This window comes from Taudactylus pleione, unplaced genomic scaffold, assembly GCF_031769625.1.
Source record: "Taudactylus pleione unplaced genomic scaffold, aTauple2 ptg000554l, whole genome shotgun sequence".
Lineage (NCBI taxonomy): Eukaryota > Metazoa > Chordata > Amphibia > Anura > Myobatrachidae > Taudactylus > Taudactylus pleione.
In genome coordinates, this window is record NW_028284956.1 from 1345750 (window position 1) to 1370668 (window position 24919).

The 24919-nt window shown below is 45.3% G+C and overlaps 1 protein-coding gene across 5 annotated transcripts in view; it reads right to left on the reverse strand.

Annotated features, from left to right (window-relative positions):
- The window catches only part of PRDM16 (PR/SET domain 16), a 696909-nt gene that overhangs the window by 467785 nt on the left and 204205 nt on the right, over nt 1-24919 (reverse strand). For all 5 annotated transcript variants that reach the window (XM_088452606.1, XM_088452604.1, XM_088452603.1 and 2 more), the window contains exon 2: nt 12341-12681. In XM_088452606.1, the coding sequence (XP_088308732.1) occupies nt 12341-12681 (341 nt within the window). The remainder of the gene's footprint in view (nt 1-12340; nt 12682-24919) is intronic.

Below are 24919 nucleotides of genomic sequence, written 5' to 3' on the forward strand. Positions count from 1 at the left end.
GAAAACCTGACCAGGGGCCTGATACAGAGATGCACGTAATGTTGATGGGGGGGTGGCGACTCTAACGCAGACGTGTCGCGACCCTTTTCAGGACATGTCTCAGTTCCGATATTTGCATATTTTCGCACAGCTGTTGCGTACAAATTCGTACCCGCGGTACATTTTTCAGACAGGCCTAAGGTAAAGCATACGTATATACTCATTTTTAAAAGCAGGCACTGGGGAAATTTAGCGCACAGGAAAAAGGTGCTGTAACCATAGCAACCAATCAACTATTTGCTTTCATTTCCTAAGTTGTGCTTAAAAAGGAAAGCTGGAATGCGAGTGGTTGCTATGGGTTACGCACCAGATTTCATAACTGTCCCGCACAGCAGAGAAAAAAAAAATTGGTCTTTCTTAACATGTCAATGGAACTCTGTGCACTTCCAGTTAAGTTAGGAAAATTCCAATTAACTTTTTGTACTTTTGACCCAAGGTGTCCAAAAATAACTACAAATTAATAGCTCAACAGGATCTTCCTTGTCACCGTTACACGGATTACGAAAATAAGTTGTTTTTCAGAGTGAAAAAAAATCCCCCACTTGTGAATGGCGTATTGAGGGTCTGCGTTCTGGAACTCCACTGGGTACCAGGGACTGAACAATTGATGGTTGCATAAAGATGAAAATTAATTAAAAGTGCGTTTTTATCATCCGTAGGTCTCAAAGGGCATCTTGTAAAATATAATACAGACAGATAAAGCTGGTAGAGAAAAGAGGTGACAGAAAGCAAGCAATTTATCTACCTGAAATGTGAATACGAGGTCAGAACAGATAGTGATTGGGTGGGTCCGTGACTCTGTTTGAGGACGTTAGTGTGAGGGCAAATAGTTTTAACTACTGGTATAAAAGTTGGCTGTCAGGTCACGATCAGTGAACAAAAGAATAGCAGAGAAACAAGAGGAGCGCCATGGAGAAAGTATTCTCACGTAGACCAAAAATAAATAATATATCACAAAGTCAACAGAATCTCAAATAATAGAAACAGCCCGTACCAGGCTTCAGATTCAATGAGTAATAGAGATATGAAACGTTACTTAAAAATAAGAAGGTAAATATAGGCTTGCATCAGGATAAGAGAAAAATGGTCTCAAGGTTGTTAGAAGGACCCTCTAGGTTCCTACTAATGCTGTGGGAAGATATCACTGTATGTGACTTTCATCGTCACCGTTGTATTTTAATCACATTTAAATTTTTTGGGATTTAAAAATGGAAATTAATCCCAATTTTGTTTTTTCGCTTTAATTTTTTTTCCAGTTCTTCTAATGGTGAAAGGAGATGAATTGTGAGACAGATCCATCTGAATATTTCAATAATGTTTTTAGAAAGAAAAATTATTTCTTCAATGGTTACTACAGTCAGCGGGTTGGGTATGCAGGGTTGGACTGGCCCACAGGGGTACAGGGGAAATCCCTGGTGGGCCCCACTGCCTGTGGGCCTAGCCTCCTCTTCTAGGTGTCGGGTTCCAGACCTCAAAGTATAGACTGTTACTCTATTAGACAGTTACCTGGTAAAGCAGGACCAGTGATCAGCATGGGGGCTTGGTTCTCTTCTATAGAAATTACACCAAGTTATGCCTAATGGTTAGCCAAGTGTCTGTGGTGGCTGGCCACACCCCCTCTGGAGGGTGGCCACACCCCTTAAGCAAGGGCCCCTACCACTGCATTCCCCCAGTGGGCCCTTCATGTCTCAGTCCAACACTGTGGGTATGGTATGTCAGTGCTCAGGATCCTGCTTGTCAGAATCCCGACAGCGGTCGGTCAGTATCCTAACCCTCCCCTTCTCCCTACCCCTAACTTCTTGCTGCCATAAACCGAAGCTCCCCTGCACCCTAAACCTAATGCTCCCACTAGTGCCTAACCCTAACCCTCCCCCTAAGCCTAGTACTTGCCAACGGGATGCCAGCACCGGGATTCTGACAGGTGTCGGGATTTCCGGTGCCAGCATCCGGCACATCGTTATTATGACTGGATTCCCCATTAGCAATGGTTGCCACCAGTAACCATTTCATAAACATACTGTACCCCCAAGAGTTGTTTTTGGCAAATGGACTTTAATTTTACCAACATCATAAACAAAGAAGACCAAAGTTAAGAACATCCCTCGATCTTTGCATGAGTGTACAGAAAAGATATCAGAGGTATACGGCAATAAGAAAAATCGCTTTTCAATCGTATATTTATTTTAATGGATGCAAATTATTACGGCAAGTTTCTATTCTTATAGTGATTTTACTGTTGGTTGCGGAATTAGCTAATTGATTCCTGCATTCACCAAAACATTAAAAGGTCTATTTTTCCAATAACACAAATAACTTTCAGACACACTCATATCCTGCCCAATGAAATAAAGGTTGACCAATGCTTTACAGCTGCTGCAAAAGGTTAACACCGGAAATGTTTTGTACACTGTGCCATTGCTGCTGTAATGCGAGGGAAAAGTTAGTGTACCAGGCTATATGTTTTTACAGAGTAACAGGGGTATTGCTTAGACTTGTAGTTCCACAAAAACTAGGGCACCACAGGTTGAGTAGCTCTGCTCTAGATCACTTCATTGACAACAGAAATTGTAATAATTAAACTTTTTATTTTTTATTAAAGCATATATTTAAATCCTTAGGATAATTAGGTGGCGCTGGCATTTAGTTAGTTTGTGAATAGAATAACAAAAGGTGTTTTTTTTTGTGTGTTAAATATTATATGTTCCTACAAAAGAGTAAGAGATTTGCCCTGGCAGGAACCTTTAGTAAATCACTATTTCTGCCCATGATAAGCAGTCTCTTTTGAAGCTGCAGAATGATTGTTGGCTGGTTGTTTACCCTCGCTCACCTATGCAGTACAAATTCAGATAACTAATTTGTATCCTATTAAGATGGCTCGTTAGCACATTTATCAGATCAAGTCCAGACACGGGCCTTTGTCTTTTGTGTAACTGACAAAACAAAAAAAAGAGTTCAAGTGCCGTTCTATATTGGTTTGTTTCCCATTGTATGCCGCCAATGCACAAGGAAAGTCCTGGCACATTTAAAGGGTAAATCCACGCTCTGATTTCCGGATTCTGTGGTTTATGAAGTGTTAATGAACTGATGCCATATAATGAGTTTTCAAACAATGTATAATTCCCAGAAGAGTGAAATGTTTGGACTGATATGATAAGTCCTGTTAATTTTTTATTACATTTCTTATGCTGGGTACACACTTAGCGATATATCGCATGTTCTATCGATGAGCGATATATCGCTAGTGCATCGGTGGGTGTGTATACCCGATATGTCTGTGAACTACGTAATTCGCAGACATATCAGGTCGGTCCTGCAGCTGATGGCGATATCATCTGTGCATCTAACTGTGTGTACAGGCGACCCGCCAACCTTCTGTACACTGGCTGCAGGGACAGCCGACACTGACATCTCAAGTGAGCGGGCAAATTTAAATGCCCACTCAGTTGTGATTTTAACCCCGACCCATCAAGTGGCTGATTGGCAAGTGTATATAGCTTACCAATCGGGCGCTAGGGCGTCGGATCGGTCTGCTGACCAATCTGCGTCCTGGTGTGTACCCGACCTTAAGGTTCATCCAAACAGAGCGCAGCAAAAGAAAACGCTCAGGGAACAATGATCATTTGATCTTTACGCCGTGCTCGGACTGAAATATTAACAAGGTCCATGTGTAGAGCATATGGCACATGTATGTCCTATACTAATTTATCTGTCCGCTTTCTAACTTTGAGTACGGTTCAGGACGCATCGGATATAAACGCTCATGTGGATGAGCCCTTATTGCGTATTCTGGCCTACATTGCACGGTAAAGCCGAAACACCTCCATCACCCCCAACTGTGTAACATTTTACTCCCGCTAAAAGCGAATGCCATTCTACTAAGGCTGGAGTGTGTTTACACATTGGCAATTTGGTGGAGAAGACAAGGGCCCTGAATCAGAGCCGGACGCTCTGACCAGAGCGCTCGCTCTGAACCAGGGCCCTCCTCCATTAATATGGAGCGTCCTCCTGGATGCTCGTATTGCTGTGGGTCACCACCCACAGCATATACGAGCGTGCAACAAGATGGTCGCGATGGTCTTGACCATCGGACTTGCGAGTGAAGCCCTGTGGTCGGGTTTCTCAACCACAAGCCCTGGAGTGATTTTGGCTCTATCAGAGCTAAAATCACTCCCACTGACATCACTAGTGATGTCAGTGGGGCCGGCTTCAGACGGTAGGCATTCCCATGGGAACGCCTCCGTCTGGCAGGCACGCCCCCGGCACGCCCACCAAAGGGGGCGTGCTGTCAATCAACATCGACAGCACGCCCCCTTTGGTGCGAGACCCGGAGCGATGGAAAGTCCTTCGCTCGCCGGGTCTCGCGCATGCGCACGACGGAGCTCCCTCCGTCATGCGCATGCGCAGTGGGGACCATCGACCCACTTGCGAGCGTACTGCCGCTCGCGAGTGGGTCTGAATGACCCCCAAGGTTCATAACAGTCCCACTGTTCCCAAAACCACTATCAGAGCTTGGTCAGGTTTGAGAGCCAAAAAAGCCACATTGTGCTGCGTTTAGAACTTAAGCGGACCTCAAAATAGTCATCTATGCTTCATTGTTACTCATTTCATTTCTTTGTGTTCACAAACATTCTATATTCTCTTCTGTCCATTTACTGTTTGTGAAACATGCGGCGAGTATAGAATCATATCCATATAGATCACTATTGGGGTTCATCAATGTAGCCTGGTGCAACACAGCATACTGTTAGTTAGCAGAGGTCAGTTCTCCTCTGAGTTCTTAGACTGTTCCAATGCTCAGCCAGCAGGTGACAGTCTATTATTATTACTTCTACTACTGGTACTGGTAGTACTATTACTCCTACTATTGTTGTGGTGTGTGCAGTAATGCTTAGGTTGTGTGTGCAGCTCCACACCGCAATTCATCTATGTGGATTGATCTCTTTAACATAGGCATAATAATGCCATTCTTCTCCTGTATATGACTGCTTCCACAAATCATAGATAAGTAGCTAGCCTATCACAATTACATGCCAGGAGCTGACCGGCAAATATTAGCCTAGGGGCAAGCAACCAGCACGGGCCAATGAGCAGCAGCTCATCATTAAAAGGTGGTTTAAATGTACAGGACGCAGTGGATCTCTGGAGCAGCTGCGCGATGCTCACCTGCCCCAGCGCAATACTATCCCGGAGCGGTAAGGGGTAATTTCCCTCTTTGCTTTGTCGGTGTGCGCTAATCGGCTCACTCATACGCAGTACAATTCACCAGATTTGTCCATATCAGTTCCAACAAAAATAAATAAATAAATAAATTATTTAAAATAATCCTTTAAAGGTTTAAAGGTTTATTCAAACAAAATATTTCCTAACGATTATAATTATTCATAGCCATCGTAACCATAGTACAGATACTACAGACACATGACAGGTGGGTGGGGGTAGTAGTAGGGACATATACGATTGCTGGGTGGGGCTAGGAGGCACACATTACATAACTAATGAATGGGGTTTGCAGTAGTTGGGGAACATGATGACAATGAAGGGAAGTATTAGTAGTAGGGACATATGATTGCTGGGTGGGGATAGTTAAATGGACACATGACCACTGGAGGATAATAGTAGTAGGGATGCAAGATTATATGGAGAAGTAGTATTAGTAGTAGGGACATATGACAGTTGGGGGTGGTAGTAATAGTAAACATAAGAACACTGATGACAGCCTGATAGCAAGGGACATATAGCTGGGTGGGGGTAATAGTAGTAAGGACATGACAGCTGGGGTTGATAGTGGAAGCTGGGTAATAGTAGTAGCGCCATATGATGACAGCAGGGCAGAAGTATTAGTAGTAGAGACAGCTGGCGTTGATAGTGGAAGCTGGGTAGGGGTTGATTGTAGTAGTGACAAGACGACAGTGGGGGGGAGGAGAATTAGTGGTAGCGACATGACAGCTGGGTTGATGGTGGAAGCTGGGTAGGGGGTAATAATAGTAGTGACACATGATGACAGCAGAGCGGAAGTATTAGCAGTAAGGACTGCTGGGGTTAATGTAGAAGCTGGGTGGGGGGGTAATAGTAGTAGTGACACATGATGACAGCAGAGGGGGAGTATTAGTAGCAGGGATATGACAGTGGAGGTTGATGGTGGAAGCTGGGTGGGGGTAGTAGAAGTAGACACAATGACAGCTTGGGGTTAGTGGTAATAGTATGACCACACAGGATGACAGGTGAGGATATTGGGGACACACCTGTACCTCCGCTGGGAGCCGGGACACACTGTCCTCTACCAGGATAAAGTAACAACATATGAGCTCACTCCTCATTCTGGAACCCTACATAATTTTTGCAACTCAACCAAGCTCCTTTCCAACAGGTAAGCTAAGGTTTGAGTGTTTTGCTATTAAAAGACCGAGCTTTTAAATTTCATACGTTAAACACATCAGGAACTGGCGTATTTTACAAGTCAGCGCTTAGTACATAAACCCCTTAGGCCCGTATTCAATTTGGAGCGAAAAGCCGGAATCGGCGAAAAAGTTTTGCCGATGACGTCATTTCGCCGGGCGGAAAAGTATCGCCGTATTCAATTTGGCAGACTTTTCGCCTAGGCGGAAAGTCAATGCAATGTAATAGGCGAAAAAGTTTAGCCTATGAATAGCATGCGGAAAAAAGTGCAGAATTGGGGTTTTGGGGTGCAACGTTGCGGGATCCCCCGTGCAGCCTTCAGACAGTCCCCCAAAGGTAAACTGCATCAAAAAATATTTAAAAAAAAGCTTAACACCACCCAAAGAAATTACTTTCAATTTGGGGGAAAAAAAATAATAATTGGGCGACAAAGTTAAAAACTAGCGAACTACACTCCAGGGGGGTCCCCAAGTATGTCCCAGGTGTTTTTTTCATTGCAGGGGCTTGCAGCAGGTGGAATTTTCATGATTTTTTAAACTTAACTTTAGCAACTTTTAAATATGCTGGCCCCCATTTTCATGTACCCCAAATTTGCTGGGATAAGTTATTTTCTGCAAAAAAACCTCCTGAATACTATTCTGCACCACTTATACAAAAACGCTATTTAGCAGCTATTGAGCCCGTTTAAAAACACCAAAATACCTTCACAAAGCCAAATCGGGGGGTACCATAGGGAACCCCCATGTCAGAGCATCTTTTGGGGGGTGTCAGGCTAATTTCCCCAAATCTGACATTACTTTCCGCTTGTTTCAGCTTCGCCAGGTCCCGTCTTCGCGTACTTTCAAACTGAATACGGGGATACGCGAGCACACGCACGATACTTTTCCACATGCAAAACCGGCGAAGTAGGCGGAAAGTCCGGGAGTCGAAAAAGTATCATGGGTGCGAATCAAATTGAATACGGCTCTATATGTTTATTACCTATGGCACCTGTTGATCTCTGTTGAAGGATTGGCATATTTTGGCTTGGGGGAAATCCTAAGTACATGAGGTGTGCTCTTGTAGCGGCATTCTACAATGGTAAAATAGGTGTATTCAAACCATGCGGGTATCATTTATCTGATGTGGATTTACACAGTTAATGAGAGCCATAAAAACCACACAGCTCCACCTCATTGCCTGATATATAATATAGAGAGTGGCCTAGAGACCTATATATAAATACATTGGGCATTCTACTAAGCGATAAACAATACAGGAAATATTCTAGTGACCAATTTACAATACAGAGACCACTCTGGTGGCCAATATACAATACAGGGAGCATTTTAATGACAAACAATATAGAAAGCGTGAGCCTGAGCCGCACTGCCCGTGAGCCTGAGTGACGGGCTGTGGTTGCTCAGAGGTCTGATGGTGCGACCAATGTTTCTGTTGTTCATCTGATGCTGCATCCTCGACGCAAGTGGCGGATATGAGAAGCCGCCGGTGAGCATCTCTTTACAAAAGACGGCGGTTGCAACATTTGCATAACTTCTCACATCCGTTGCGTTAGAAGACGCAGCACGACAGCCTTTGCAACAAACCTCTGTATCAGGCCTGACGGTACTTAGGGGCATAATTTATCTTTATTAGCAAATTTGTCCCAATAATTAGAATTCCTTATTGTGGCAATTAGAAAAGAATTATCGGGGCGATGTACTAACAAACACATTCAGGTACAAGCACTGATGTGCGAGTCCGGATTTCTGAAATTTGAACAGACCCGAATTTAGGGGGTCCGAGTAAAACCGGGTCAATGTTCGGACTCACTGTTGTGTCCAGGTTCGGATCAGTTGCCGGTTCGTAATTTAAAACCGAACTCGGGTTTTGGATTTGAACATTTTAGCTGTTTTTATTAGGGATGAGCGTGTTTGGATTTACTCGGTTCTTATCGCCACATAACCGCAAGTTCGGATTTATTTTATTGGCTATCCAAAACACGTGATAGCCGATAGCCAATAAAATGCCGTTTTGAGAACCGAGTAAATCCGAACCCGCTCATATCGATTTTTAATAGAGATGTGTGGTTCGGTTCTCCAGAAATCCGAATCCACCCGAATTTCATGAATACAGGTAAATCCGGGTCGCAGTTCTGATCTCCTGGGGAGATCCGGGTAAATCGGGTCGCGGTTCTGATCTTTTTGTGGTTCGAAATTCGGATTTTAAATCTGAATTTCGGGTTTTGGATTGCATAAATGACATGATTTTAGCTGTTTTTACAACTTTTTATCTATTTTTTTTTTTTTTAAATTCAGATGCAAAACCAAAAACACTTGAGAGTGGTTTTGCAAAACCAAATTCCAGATCCAAAACCTTGAAGGAGATACAGATCCAAAACCAAAACACAGGGGTCGGCACACATCCCTAATTTTTTAATAGATTTTTACTCGAATCCAAAACCAAAACACTTGAGGGTGGTTTTGCAAAACCAAAACACGAACATGAATCCAGATTCAAAACCAAAACACGGAGGTCCGCACACATCTCTAATAATTGGATAAATCAGAGTTTTGACATTCCACACTGAATTTGTAAACTTTCATCTTGCAGAGTTTCTGGTGTATAAATTGAGCCAGGACGATGACCGATTCCTTCTGCTGGTGGAGGACTGGGAAACTAAAAGCCAGTGAAATGTACAAAGTTTTTCTGCCAAATGCAGAATGAGGTGAATATATTGCGGAACGGTTTTTGCTCATCTCTGTTTAGCAGAAAGTGATGATGAAATGACTCTGAAGACTGATATTTCCTGCTCATTATGAGAACACATAGATATGTTAGATCAATGCTCCTGTGAATAATCTGTATTTAAGTCTATTTATATTTATAAAAGCAGATTTCTCCTGCACGGAAACATGATGTGTAAAGATGAGCTCTATCGAGGTGTGACGAGTAACTCCTAACCATGAAATGACTTTTATGGTTTTTAAATAAATGGTTAGTACTGTAATACATACAGAAGAGGGGGCGGCATTCAGCTTTCCCCGAGGCTAAGCATCTTTCAGCGTAGATGCTGTATGAGAGAGAATAAATTGTGCATACTGCTCAGGTCCCTTCCACATATAACGGTTTTGTGTGAACTTGGCCTTTAAAGTGGCGACATCAATCATGCAGGGAGACATTTAAATTTTAGATTACCTGTGGCGGTGAAGTTAACATTTTCGGAATGAGAAGTCACCGCAACAGAGATAAATAGCGTGTTTTGCTCTTAAAGACACAGAACAAGTCCTCTGTTATTTATTGGACCACTGGAGCGGGGTCTTACCAAACAACAAGAGATGTAGGCAGTTGCCTAAGGGTGCCGCGGCGAGAGAGGCGCCAAGCCCAACTTTACAATACGTTTACCCAATCAGACGGAGCAACCTAGGGTGGTCACGCCAGCAGCTACTAACATAGGGCCTGATTCAGAGCCGCTCGTAAGCGGCCGCTCGTTCGCTCTGAGCGATGTTTGCCCAACTGCGCATGCGTACGGATCGTTATACGCATGCGCGAACCAGTCAGTGCGGTCGAAATTCATGTGCTCGCAAAATAGCGAATGCCTGATAATTTGAGTGACAGGAGGAGGCGTATGTGGGTGGTAACGGGGGAAGGTGCTTGAAAACGGGGAGTGGAGATCCGAACGCAGGCGTGCTTAAAGGTCAAAACGGGCGTTTTATGGGTGTGCATAATTAAAACAGCAGCGTCATTGACCACGTCACCTGGTTGTTTTATAGTCAGAACTGCTCGCAAGATTGCGGTAGCAAAAACCAACCCCAAGAATAGCGAGCAGTTCATACGCTGTTCGATGTACTCGATTAATTTAATAAATAGCGGACATGACGTAGGATGCGAGCGGCCAGGGGGCGTATTTTTACAAAAAACGACCGCAAGTTTTGTTCGCTCGTTCAGACCTGGAGGCGTGAACAGACCGCAAAGAGCGAACGGTTGATTTGAATAGCCACCCCTATTTTCTGGACGAGCGAGCGCTAATTGCGTCCAGCTCTGAATCAGGCCCATAATCCAGAAGTCTCTATGTCACGCAGCCAACATTAGTGTGATGTGTGCGTGTGTCAGGGGATTTATCCAGGTTTTATTTATTGTAGAATAGAATCCGTAGAGTGACATCCAGCTGTATACCATGCTCTATATAAAATTGTTGCACAGCTAAACTTGAGGTCAAATTCAGATGACACTTGGACCTGTCCCTGGAGGGCTGCGTCCATGTCCTAGAGTCCATCCACCTCTTAAGCGCTAGTATCATATAATACAATATACACGCCCCGTTACAGGTATACCAGACATTCCACCGCAACTCTTCGCATCTGTGATTGGTGCATTTAGTTATATTTACCTTTGCATAACACGCAATTGTCAAAATACAAGTAAAATATACATAAATACGGATACTTTGCATGTAAGTAGTTGATGACCTGTGTAATAGTAAAAGATGCACAAAATAAAATATTACAGAAGACAAATAGTACAATATTTGGAATTGAGGACACTTAGACGCTGGGCCCAGGGGATATGTCAGAACATTCTTTTCAATGGAAAAAGAGAATTCCCAGGATTTCCAACAGACTTGTAAGGAAGCAAAAAGTTTACAAATGGATCCTCCTAAATATAGAAACAAATGAGAGACGGAGACTATAGAGCAAAATGTTCAAGAGAGCCCAATTCTAACTATAGATCAGACATGTCGCTGGTCTTTATTGGTGCAATGCATTCATACGGCTGTGGACATTATGATGTACAGTCCAAGAGACTGTCTGCTGCACCCATTAAACAGGGGAGGTGGCAATGACACTTTTTTGGGGCTGTAAATGCCCTCCTTCAACTTTTACTAAATAAAATGAAAACAAAAGGTAACCAGAATAATAAAGTAATTTGTTTTTTTTATTTTTTATCATCTAGACAGAGTATCTTATTTTCACAGCTCTTGGACACAATACAGATCAGCTCTGCTATGAGCGTTGAAATGAACTGCTCTTGCACAGCAGTTTTGACTATCAACCAACAGCAATGAATATAAATAAATATGCCTAGATGGGAAGCTAGAAAAGAATAGCTATTTGATTAAACTTGTAGGGGGCGCAAATAAATATATTAAAGCTATCTTAAAGGGGCGTATTTATAATGGGTGCAGGGGGGCCCACACCGTACACCCTGCAAAAAATACCAGGGAAAATGGCGACGCCCATTTTCCCTGTGACTCACGCATGCGCAGAACAGAGGTCTCCGGGAATAAAGCACGGGCACCATTTTCCCGGAGACCAGCACATGTGCAGTAGATTCTAGCATTGAGAGGAGGGGGCCGGAACGGAGGATGCACACGGTCCCCCTCCTCCCTTAAAACGCCCATGCTATCTGAATAAGGTCAACCCATCGAAGTTTGGTAGATAATGTTTATTAAAAAGTTAAAAATGGTTAAAAATGTTTTCTTTTAAGCCAGCAGTTTACAGATAAATTCACGGACATTGGTCCAACTTACAAAATGGTTGCCTGCATTCTATTTATTACACGTCATTGTGAGGGGCCCAAATTACCTCAGACACGTTGGTAGCTCCTAGTGAACCAATACGTTTCGTTCTCAGGTGTATTGGCTGGCTTTGCAAAATGGCCGCCCCAGTTGTACTATTTTAGAAGGGGTTAAAACCGTGAAACAAAAGTATTGACACATTTAAACTGGACTTAAATCCTGTATCACATATCATGTAAAACTCACCGCACCATAATTACAAGACAGAAATATAGAACCGGAATAAAGGGACACCCACTCGCATCCTTCTGCTCTAGGCCGCAACTCTGTGCAACAATCACATCTGGCACAAACGATCTAAATGAAGAAGACGAAGGCCGTGGTTAATTGGCCACAGATTTTACTTACTTCCCATCCTAGATTAGCCTCCTTTATTGTGGTCTTCTGTGTCATGATATAAGGTCCTAATCTTTCCCCGATTTCAATTCTCTTCTTGGCCCAAATTCCCAGACCAGCTCCTGGTATAGACGATTCTCTCAGTTCAAAGTCAGAGGGGATTGGAATATCATCAGGAATGTAAACGGGGGCTTCATAGGGTGAACCCTCCTTTGGGGTAAAGTCTTCACTGGGTGAGGGAGGTCCCACGGGAATAGGTGACATAATACTGTCCTCCGTCTCCTCCTCCGCGCTGTCACCGCCAAGCAGATCTGGGTCAGGCTCATACATATTATTTACAGTGTCGCTGTCACCTGCCGGAAAGAAGACACAGCTGTTTAGGAAGCCATGGGTCACGCAAAATGGTCATGATATGTACGGTATGTCATTGTGCTACCTTATGCATCAAGGGTAAGCTCATTTGGGCAGGGTCATCTTGTTTGCAGTTTTATGTAGAGTTCATTCTAGCACCCTGCACCTGCCACAACCCGTGCAGTCCCTTTTTCATGCCTGGGGTGTTGCTCTCTGCTCTGGTGCTTCTAGCACACTGTATCTCAGCAGTTGTTTCAAAAGCAGAGTGTGCTAGAAGCAACAGAGCAGAGAGCGACTCCCCAGGCAGGAAAGAGGAACTGCACGGGTTGCGACAGGTGCAGGGTGCATAATAGGTGAACACTTATTAATTAGCAGTGCTGTGCATTGAGGGAATCGTGACATAAATTACATAACATGACACATACATAATATTACAGTAGTCACAGACACAAGTAGGACTTTAATTCCTCATCAGAGCTGGAAAGATCGACTTTGAAACATGAAGCATTTAGATCGTACTGGTCTACGGTCTGAGACAGTGGCTCCACACCCGCTGCGCACGGACACAATTCTCGCCATTGCACAGCACGAGGCGAGGAAGTGATTTTTGGGAATTGCTTCATCCCGCTCCCTGCGCTCCGGAGGGAAGGTCCAGCAAAAAGTAGGCATGTATGAGTTAGATCCTTATCCTCTCTTTAATATTGGATTATCTGATACTATACATTTAAATATATGTGTAACCCATTGTCACTGTGTAGCCAGTATGAGGTGTTTGAGTAGACAGCTCATCTCCTCTCTTATGCATTCCTCTACCACAGAGGTTCTTAAACTCGGTCCTCAGGACTCCACACAGGTCACATTTTCCAGGTCACCCAGCAGGTGCACAGGTGTATTCATTACTCACTGACATGTTCTAAAAAATCGACAGGTGGAGCTAATTATTTAACTTGCAACTCCGAGAGTGTTAGAAGTAAAGTGATCGCTATTGTGGTCAGTGCTACTGTGCATGGGCTGTCTGCTGACCACACCTGTGCGGCAGCCATTGCCGGGGAGGGTTACTATTGGCCAAGCTACTGAATGTGGGGTTTTGCAAATCCACCAGCTCCCACAGAAACCTTTGGGCAGCGCCATATCGGGACAGCAGTGCACCCGGTGCCAGCCCCACCCCCTAACCCTCTGACACCATGATGTCATGCCTAGGGGGAGAGGTAGTTGGCTCTTGGAAGTGTATGCTCCGGGTGGTTCTGTGGTAGCACTGCTGGCTGCAGGGTGCCATTTCACGTGCCACTCGCACACTCCTAGTTACGGCGCTGCCTGTGGGGGCAGCTACTGCTCTCGGAAATGGAGCCATTGAGGCAGATATCAGAGATATCTGCCACTTTTCCTCCATGTTACATTTGGGGTATACTTAATATTGTCGGGTACCCCAAAAAATAGGCGTTTTGGGGGGATATCCCGGAAATATTATATAGGCCCCGATGCATCACTGCTCTCATCCCTGTTCACACCTCTGCCGCACTTCCTTTCAGACTCTGGGGCACCTCTGCTACCTCAGCCTTTTCACCTCACACCATATTCGGAGGTGAGTCACCCCTCTCTTCAACAATTTAGAGTACTGGTGGACCCTCATCTCCTGGTGCCCCAGCTGAGATATTTCCCCTTTGGGATGGCCTTCGACCATTGCGGATTCATAGTTATCGATGGTGTATGGCCTATGTCGAATGCTTTTGCCATCGATGGGGGAGTACCAGATGGTTTCCCTCTATCGATGTCTAAACATAACAGATTTTTTTTTAACAAGTGCCAGGACATGGAGCATAGCTCCGCCCCGGCACCCATAAAGCTCCGACTCCATGTTCTGATTGGCCCACGGGACCATCGATGGTCATCCATTGATTAGTCTGTAACCATCGATGGTTACATCACCGATGGCCATCCCTAGTCCCCCCTCTGATCTAACTGACATGTATCACTCCGCCCCTCTCACTCTGACAGGGCAAATCGCACAGAGCTGCATCACTCCACCCCTCTCTTTATTAACTGATGATCACAAACAGATCACTGCGCTTGCATCACACCACCCCACTTTCTCTGATATGGCAAATCACACAGCGCTGTATCACTCCGCCCTCCTCTCATAACCGATCACACACAGTGCACTGTGGCTATCATTCAGACCCGGTCGCAAGCGCTGGGCGTTCGCAACCGAGTCGATGGTTAGGCCCTGCGCACATGCAGCGGCCGCACTGTGCGTGCGCAAGCTCCGGAGCGAGAGAGAAACTCTCGCTCCGGAGCTCACTACAAAAGGGCCGGCTGTGGATGTTGATTGACAGCTCGGCCTGGAACGCCTACCGTTTTGTGGGTGGCCGCATTGACATCAGCAGTGATGTCAGTGGGGAGCTTCCTGCTCGATCAGAGCAGGAAGCTCCCTGGGGCTTGCGGCTGCCGAGACCCAACCTTTGGGTCTCGTCGCAAGCCCCGATGGTCGCGATGGTCTTCACCATAGCGACCATCACCCTGGTCGGTCGCTAAGCTGTGGGTGGTAATGTAGCTTAGCTAGCGACCAGGAGGCCACACTTAAAAATAGAAGCGGCCGCCCTCATTCAGAACGAGCGCTCGCTTCTTGCGAGCGCCTCTGAATGAGGGCCTGTATCTCTCCGCCTGTGGACACATTTTTCCAAGTATAAAACATGTAAATCTGCCCTATTTTTGAATTAGAACAGTTTTATTTTTTGATTCATTTGCCAACTATCCCCTACACATGCCAGCCACAATCCTGTCTAAAAAGAAAAAAAAACCTATGATTAATCATTATTAAATTTGTAGAAATGCAAATAAAGGTACATTACAAGCCAGCCACTCAAAGGATTACACAATGGATTGTAATAATGAGGTACATTATTCCCTGAAATAATGGCAGATTTAAAAACTGAAGCTGCATTGTGTATTTTGAGTTGTAAATTCCATGGTTACCGTAAAATGCTCTACAATTAGTAAATTAGCCTGATTATGTTAGCAAGATCCTAATTATTACACATGAATGAATATACTGTATTCAATAGTTTTGAAGGCAAGGGGATATAAAATAAACAGACAATTGATTGTAAGAGCCTGTCCTCCAATGTAGGTAGCCTTGGCGGAAACGCGTTCAGTCAGAGTGGGTGGGACTTATTACAGGGTACACATTAGTGGACAGGCAGCTTAACAGGTGTACCTTCACTTTGGTGAGATAAGCCATAAAGTAGTAACAATATCATACCTCCCAACTTACTTAAATCACGGATTGGGATCTCTTCGGCGCACGTGAAAATGGGGAGTGGCTTCATGTCTGCTATGACCTTTTGGCGGCGTGACCGCATGTGACAGCTACTGTGGGGAAACGACTCAGAACCCATGGGAAAGCCCCCCAAAAGGACAAATCAACAAAAAAGTAAAAAACAATTACGTCAGAACACCCCAAAATAGACATGTCATTTTTGGGGCAGGTGCATGTATGAGGGTGGTTTTTCACGCTTTTTAAAAGTTCACTTTAGAGACATAAAAATATGCCTACACCCATTTTCAAGTACCCCAAATTTGACTGGACTACTTATATTCACCAAAATATACTGCTTTATGCTATTCTTCACCACTTTTGCAAAGACTCTAATAAGAAGCTATTTAATCTACTTAAGTACCCCAAAACACTTCTATTAGGGCTATTAGTATACATCTACATTGGTTCCCTATGTTAGTGCATCTTTTTGGGGGGTACAGACTGATTTCCTCAATTCTGACAGTACTTTCCGCCTGTTCCGCATTTGCCGCTTTCCATTTTCGCCTGTTTAGGAATTGAATAAGGAGAAAAGCCAGAATGTGCGCGTAAAGATTTCGCCTCTGAAACAGGCGAAGGAGGCGGAAAGTCGGACAGGCAAAACTTTTCTGACTCTTTCGCCTCTAATTAAGTACGGGCCACAGGCATAGATTTACTAAAGCTTCTAAGATGCAGAAAAGTGGTGTTGCTGCCCATAGCAACCAATCAGATTAGGTCTATCATTTTCTAGCATGCAATAGAAAAATTATAGCTAGCAACCAATCAGATTAGGTCTATCATTTTCTAGCATGCAATAGAAAAATGATAGCTAGGATACTGATTGGTTGCTACAGTAACACTTCTACTTTTAATTTTTTTTTTTTTTTTTTTTAGAAACTTTAGTAAATCTACTCCCTGGGCACAAAAGTATTAACCCACAATTTGCAGCACTGGCGTGATTCAAGCGAGATAGCCACTAGATTTATAGCAGCAAATTTGTTTTAAGGCAAAACCAAGTTGATTTTGCCTTAAAAATAATTGCCACTTTGAATCATGATTACCGATTTTCAGATTTTCCTCTCTGGGAGTTGCCCGGAGACGAGATGCAGGTGGGTGGTGACAGGGGGTGGGACAGACTATCTGCATAATTAAGCCCCACCCTCTATCAGTAAAATGCTTGTAATTCTGCATATTTGACTAAAGGGCGGGAACAAAACACGATTCTCATATAATCATTAGGCCCGCCCCATACTCACAGTCCTGCCGATCCCCGAGAAAGCTCTCCCCATTCTGCCCAGTTCACTATGAAGTGGGTAAAATTTGCATACCTGCAAACATCGGGAAAAGGGCGTGGCCTATCCATAAAGAGGTCTTATGGCACGCCTATGTTACATCACTCAGTAGGCGAGCTGCCCCCAAACCCTCCCTGCACAGTGAGGAGATGCTGTGCAGGGAGGCATCTGTGCACCCGCTGATCTGCAGCGGTGAAATTGATTTCACCCAACTTCTCCCCACCGCAGCCCGCAGGTGGGACGGGGGGACAGTACCTGAATAGCGGGACTGTCGTGCCAGAAGCGGGACACTTGGGAAGTATGCACTCGGGAGAAGTGCCTACTCTTTCAGGGATGGTAGGCAGGTCCCGAGAGGGTAGGCAAGTATGCTTTAAATTTAGCAGCTACCTTGCCAGAATCATGGGCCTTTACTATTGCGCCTTGAATTTCAATTTCTACCCCACCCCCATGCCACCTTCTTGTGCCGTCCGTGCCCCAGAACCATTGATGCAGCACTAAAAAGAGCCGTCCAAATGCCACATATGTACAAGCTAATTAAATATGTGCCAACAGTAGTTTCAAATAATCATTGTAATTTCTTATAAATGATAGTCATACTAAGCAGAAAAATAAGAAACGCTAAAATTACAAAACAATTGTCTGGCTGGTACTCGGAGCTATGCAGCCTTTCAGCAAATTTGGATCTGTATAATTCCCGTACTTCCACAACTTATCAGTTGCTGCATCTGATTACTTATAACTCTGTTATTTATAAGTTTTAAGATAAAGCCTCTGATGTTTAAAGTAGGGGTGAGCGGGTTCGGATTTCTGAAATCCGAACCCCCCCGAGCCCCCCCGATCCGAGTCCGATCCGAATCAGGCTCGACTTTTCCCGCCTGACTCGGATCTGAAATCGAGGCAAAACGTCATCATCCCGCCTTCCGAGTCTCGCGGGTTTTGGATCCTATATAAGGTACCCACGTCGGCGCCATTTTCTCACTCGGCTGTGGACAGTGAAGAGGGAGGGTGGGAGTTAGGGCTGTGTAGTGTAGTGTAGTGTAGTGCTGCTGTTGTCCACTACTTCAAAGTCCATAGGGGCTGGCTGGACTGTGTTGTGCAGTCAGTTCTCCATAGGGGCTGTGTCCACTCCAAAGTCCTGTGCAGTGTCCCAGTCCTAAAGGAGTGCTGCAGTGTTGTCCAGGGGGTGCTCTGTCCATCAGGGGTGCTCCCCCCAAGTGCTAAAAAAATAATATATTTTCTGTGTTTGTGAATTGTGTGCGCAGTAGCCGCACGTGCATCAACAAAGTAGTGCCAAGCGTGCGCCTGTGTCATAAGTAAAGGGCCGGCTGGCTTGACCGTTAAGGGTGCTGTAACCCCCGAAAGTACACTCCAGTCCAAACCAAAAAAAAAATTATTTTCTGTGTTTGTGAATTGTGTGCGCAGTAGCCGCACGTGCATCAACAAAGTAGTGCCAAGCGTGCGCCTGTGTCATAAGTAAAGGGCCGGCTGGCTTGACCGTTAAGGGTGCTGTAACCCCCGAAAGTACACTCCAGTCCAAACCAAAAAAAAAATTATTTTCTGTGTTTGTGAATTGTGTGCGCAGTAGCCGCACGTGCATCAACAAAGTAGTGCCAAGAGTGCGCCTGTGTCATAAGGGCCGGCTGGCTTGACCGTTAAAGGGTGCTGTAACCCACAAAGTACACTCCAGTCCAAACCAAAAAAAAAATTATTTTCTGTGTTTAGCCGCACGTATATATCAAATCGATATAACATAAATGGAGGACCAAACTTTCTCCGATAAAAATAAAATAGAGAAAGATCAAGAACCACTTCCTCCTAGTGCTGAAGCTGCTGCCACTAGTCATGACATAGACGATAACATGCCATCAACGTCGTCTGCCAAGGCCGATGCCCAATGTCATAGTAGAGGGCACATACAATCCCAAATGGCAAAGTTCAGGAAAATGACCTTGAAAAAGACATTTAAATCAGCTGAAGAGAAACGTAAACTTGCCAATATGCCATTTACGACACGGAGTGGCAAGGAACGGCTAAGGTCGATCCCTAGTATGTTCATGACTAGTGGTTCAGCTTCACATGACGATGGAAGCCCTCCTCCCACTAAAAAAATCAAAAGAGTTAAGCTGGCAAAAGCACAGCGAAGAACTGTGCTTTCTAAGAAGATATCACAAATCCCCAAGGAGAGTCCAAGTGTGGTGGTGGTTGCGATGCCTGACCTTCCCAGCACTGGACGGGAAGAGGTGGCTCTTTCCACCATTTGCACGCCCCCTGCAAGTGCTGAAAGGAGCACCCACAGTCCACTTGCTGATATGCAAATTGAAGATGTCACTGTTGAAGTACAACAGGATGAGGATACTGGTGTAGCTGGCGCTGAGGAGGAAGTTGGCGAGGAGGATTCTGATGGTGATGTGGTTTGTTTAAATCAGGCTCCGGGGGAGACAGTTGTTGTCCGTGGGATGAAAAAGCCCATCACGGTCATGCCTGGGCAGAAGACCAAACATTCCACCTCTTTGGTCTGGCAATATTTCTATCCAAATCCGGACAACAACTGTCTTGCCATATGTACCATATGTAAAGGTGAAATAAGTAGGGGTAGGGACGTCAACCACCTAGGAACATCCTCCCTTATACGGCACCTGCAGCGCGTTCATAAAAAGTTACTGTCAAGTTCAGAAACTTTGGCTAAGACCGTAAGCAGTCCAGGGACACCTAAATCCCGTTGTCCTGTTGTATCCAAGCGCCTGCAAACCACACCGTCAACTCCCTCCTCGTCAATTTCCTCCTTAGTCAGGATCGGAAGTAGTCCTGCAGGCCATGTCACTGGCATGACTGACTCTCCTATCCGGGATTCCTCTGGAGGATCCTGCATTGCTACGCCTACTGCTGCCGCTGCTGCTGTTGCTGCTGCTGGGAGTCGTTCATCATCCCAGAGAGGAAGTAGGAACACCACTACTTTTACTAAACAATTGACCCTCCAACAGTCCTTAGCGAGGAGGATGAAGTACGACAGCAGTCATCCTGAAGCAAAACGTATAACTGAGGCCTTGACTGCTATGTTGGTGTTAGACGTGCGTCCGGTATCCGCCATTAGTGCAGTGGGATTTAGACAATTGATGGAGGTAGTGTGTCCCCGGTTCCAAATCCCGTCTAGATTCCACTTCACTAGGCAGGCGATACCGAGACTGTACAGAAACGTCAGAAAAAGTGTCCTCAGTGTCCTGAAAAATGCCGTTGTACACAATGTCCACTTAACCACGGACATGTGGACAAGTGGAACAGGGCAGACTAAGGACTATATGACTGTGACAGCCCACTGGGTAGATGTATCACCTTACGCAGCAACAGCAGCAGCGTCACCAGTAGCAGCATCTCAGAAACGCCAGCTCGTTACAAGGCAGGCTACGCTGTGTATCACCGGTTTCAGTAAGAGGCACACCGCCGACAACCTCTTAGAGAAACTGAGGGAAATCATCGCCCAGTGGCTTACCCCACTTAGACTCTCCTGGGGATTTGTGATATCTGACAACGCCACCAATATTGTGCGGGCATTACATCTGGGCAAATTCCAGCACGTCCCATGTTTTGCTCACACAATAAACTTGGTGGTGCAGAATTTTCTGAAAAGCGACAGGGGCGTGCAGGAGACGCTTTGGGTGGCCCGAAAAATTTCTGGCCACTTTCGCCATTCAGCGACTGCGTGCCGAAGACTGGAGCGCCAGCAAACACTCTTGAACCTGCCCCGCCATCACCTGAAGCAAGAGGTTGTGACGCGGTGGAACTCAACCCTCTATATGCTTCAGAGGATGGAGGAGCAGCAAAAGGCCATACAAGCCTATACATCCACCTATGACATAGGCAAAGGAGGGGGTATGCACCTGACTCAAGCGCAGTGGAGAATGATTTCCGTGTTGTGCAAGGTTCTCCAGCCCTTCGAACTTGCCACACGTGAAGTCAGTTCAGACACAGCCAGCTTGAGTCAGGTCATTCCCCTCATCAGGCTTTTGCAGAAGCAGCTGGAGAAAGTGAAGGAGGAGCTAAGACGGAGCGATTCCGCTCGGCATGTGGGACTTGTGGATGAAGCCCTTCATTCGCTTTGCCAGGATTCCAGGGTGGTCAATCTGTTGAAATCAGACCACTACATTTTGGCCACCGTGCTTGATCCTAGGTTTAAAGCCTATGTGGTGTCTCTCTTTCCGGCCGACACAAGCCTGCAGAGGTGCAAAGACCTGCTGGTGAACACACTGTCAGCTGAAGCGGAACGTGACACGTCAACGGCTCCTTCTTCATTTTCTCCCGCAACTGGGGCTGCCAGGAAAAAACTTAGGTATCCTAAGCAACCCGCTGGCGGTGATGCAGGGCAGGCAGGACCAAGTTTGGACATCTGGTCCGGACTGAAGGACCTGGCAACAATTTCTGACATGTCTACTGTCACTGCATATGATACTGTCACCATTGACAGAATGGTGGAGGATTACATCGGTGACAGCATCCAAGTAGGCATGTCAGACAGTCCATACCTGTACTGGCAGGAAAAAGAGGCAATTTGGAGGCCCCTGTACAAGCTGGCTCTATTTTACCTGAGTTGCCCCCCCTCCAGTGTGTACTCCGAAAGAGTGTTTAGTGCAGCCGGGAACCTTGTCAGCGAAAGGCGTAGGAGGTTGCTTCCACAGAATGTGGAGAAGATGATGTTCATCAAAATGAATTATCAGCTCTTCCAGGGAGACCAGCCTCCAGAAGGTACAGAGGGACCTGTGGTGGTGGATTCAAGTGGGGACGAGTTAATACTTTGTGAGGATGAGGATGTACACACTGAAGAGGGTGAGGAATCGGTGGATGAGGAGGATGAGGATGACATCTTGCCTCCGTAGAGCCAGTTTGTGCAGGGACACATTAATTGCCAGCTTGTTTTGTGGGGGCCCAAACGAACCAATCATTTCAGCCACAGTTGTGTGGCAGACCCTGGCGCTGAAATGATTGATTTGTTAAAGTGTGCATGTCCTGTTTATACAACATAAGGGTGGGTGGGAGGGCCCAAGGACAATTCCATCTTGCACTTCTTTTTTTTCTTTGCATTATGTACAGTTTGGGGCTAGTTTTTCTAACTGCCATCCTGTCTGCCACTGCAGTGTCACTCCTAGATGGGTCACGTGTTTGTGCCGCCCACTCGTGTCGCTTAGCATAGTCATCCAGCTACCTCGGTGCAACCTTTTGGACATGAAAACACTATTGTGAGGTGTTCAGAATAGACTGGAAATGAGTGGAAATTAAGGTTATTGAGGTTAATAATAGCATAGGAGCAGAGAAACCAACAAATTCTGTGATTTTAGCTGTTTTTATGCTTTTTAAAAAAAAAATACAGATCCAAAACACAAAACCCAGAACCCAAAACACGGAAGGGTGGTTTTGGCAAAACCAATCCAGATCCAAAACACGAAGAAAGATCCAGATCCAAAACCAAAACACAAAACACGAAAAGTGGCCGGTGCACACCCCTAGTTTAAAGTGTAGCTACAACGAAGACAGCCTGCATCCTCATGGTTACTGGTTCAACCCACAAACTGGCAAACTAGTGGGCTGAGCAGTTATTACAGGATCAGACTGGCCCACAGGGGTACAGGGGAAATCCCCGGTGGACACCACTGCCTGAGGGACCCATCCCCACCTCTAGGGGTCACTAACTTGGATGAGCTGGATCATGGATGAACTTGGGTGCTAATTTTGTTTGTATGGAAACTGCACCAAGATTAGCCCTCCTGCCAATCAATGTGTTTTAAAGGGGCCCTGTTCTTTGCATGTATTCTTCTCAAATGGTTGGCCAAGTCTTTCTGTGGTGGTGGACCACACCCTCTCTGGTGGCTGGCCACACTACTTAAGTGTGGGCCTCTACCACTGCATTCCCAACATTGGTTATTCAGCCCCCAAAATGGCCCCAAAATGGCAGCCTCCAGTGCACGTAGGCAGCGGGCACACTTTTATAATGAATGCATATATCTGCATTAAATATCAATACACATACTATAGTACTTGTGCAAATTGTAAATGTACCACTGCTTTCTGCAAGCCAAACACAGGCCTACAATCACAGCTAACCAGGCTTCAATTACAGCACGAGTGTTTCTAATCACTCTTTCATAACTTGTTGTGAGGCCTTGCCAAGAACATGGTTTTTTTATGAGTTTGGAAATCCTCGCTACACAATAGCATGTTATTTTCTTGCATTGTAAACCTGAAATTCTTGACTTTGGTTAATGCAGCGGTTTCAGAGTAAGGGATATGGGTTAATGACTGTACTAACGACTGCTCGGCTGCCTTTCAAAAAAAAAAAAAGTTTTGTTACAACTTTGGAGTCATTAACTCTGCTTTTGCACAGAATAATTTAAGACGGCGTTGCCAATAACTGGCAGGAGCAAAACCAGTGAGTAGATTTAAATGGAAAATTAATTGAACAAAAAGGTTATTCAGTAAAGCTTGACATGCTTTAATGATTACCTACTAACATTGCTAAAAATTTTGGATGTGGAGAAACTCAGGGCAACTACTCAGCAATTAACTTATCTAGTGCAAGAAGACTGATGATGAAAGCAAGAGCCTGATTGGTTGACATAAGGCTCACTCAGCAGTGCATGCATATTCCCGATAATCGGGGATCTGCGCAGGCGCCAGACACATACTGCGCATATGCATGATGGGCCCTGTGTGATTGCACGCACAGTGGCAGCAGACTGTCGGTGATTGACAGCCTGCCCTCTTTGTGGGACCTGGGGGGGGCGACAGCCCCGTTTCCCAAAATGTAGATGTGACACTGCCATTGGGGGGAAGGAAACAGGCCAGGATCTCTGAGATTTCCTGGCCTCTTTCCCTCATCTAAGATGGCCGGTCTGCGTGACCCCACGGTCACTCAGCCGGCCAGGGATCACGCAGATGACCTGATGCTGGGCCCATGGACGTAGCTCAGATCATTAATGCGTGTAGGAGGCATGAATCCTCCTGCTACATTAACATAATTGCAAGAACGTAATTGCAAAGCTGCTTGCATGCAGCTTGGCAATTCCATCCACTACTGAAGGACTCTCATAGTTCTGTACAGATTTGCACCTATGGGCTATGTTAGTAAGTGTCCATCTGTGAAATTCATTTCTTCAATTTTGACATGAAATTCAGTGGAATTTCAAAACAATCAAATTTTGTGAAGAAACAGGAAGTTCAGTCATCAATATAAACTTCAAGTCAAACATCCCAACATAAGGACATGTGCATTGAGCAATGGGGGCACAATAAGCCCCATCATGGATCCGCCCACCTGCGGTTGAAACTCTGCTCACTTCTCAGTAGACCCCGCCCCTTTCTTTGCCATTCCGCAAACTTTATAATGTATCAAAACAGCTGGGATGTCAGTCCATTCTGCCCTGTGGTGTGGTTGGGGTATTGTAAGGGGGAGTTCACAACAAAACAAAAAAATAATCATCAGGGAATTCCGAAATGGGATAACGGAGGACAAATTGTGCCAGAGAAACGCGCAAGAATTCGCGTCCATGTGCAGAGTATGGAATAAAGCAAATACAGGTTGAGTCTCCTATCCAAAATGCTTGGTACCAGGGGTATTTTGGATAACGGAATATTCCGTATTTTGGAATAATTGCATATCATAATGAAATA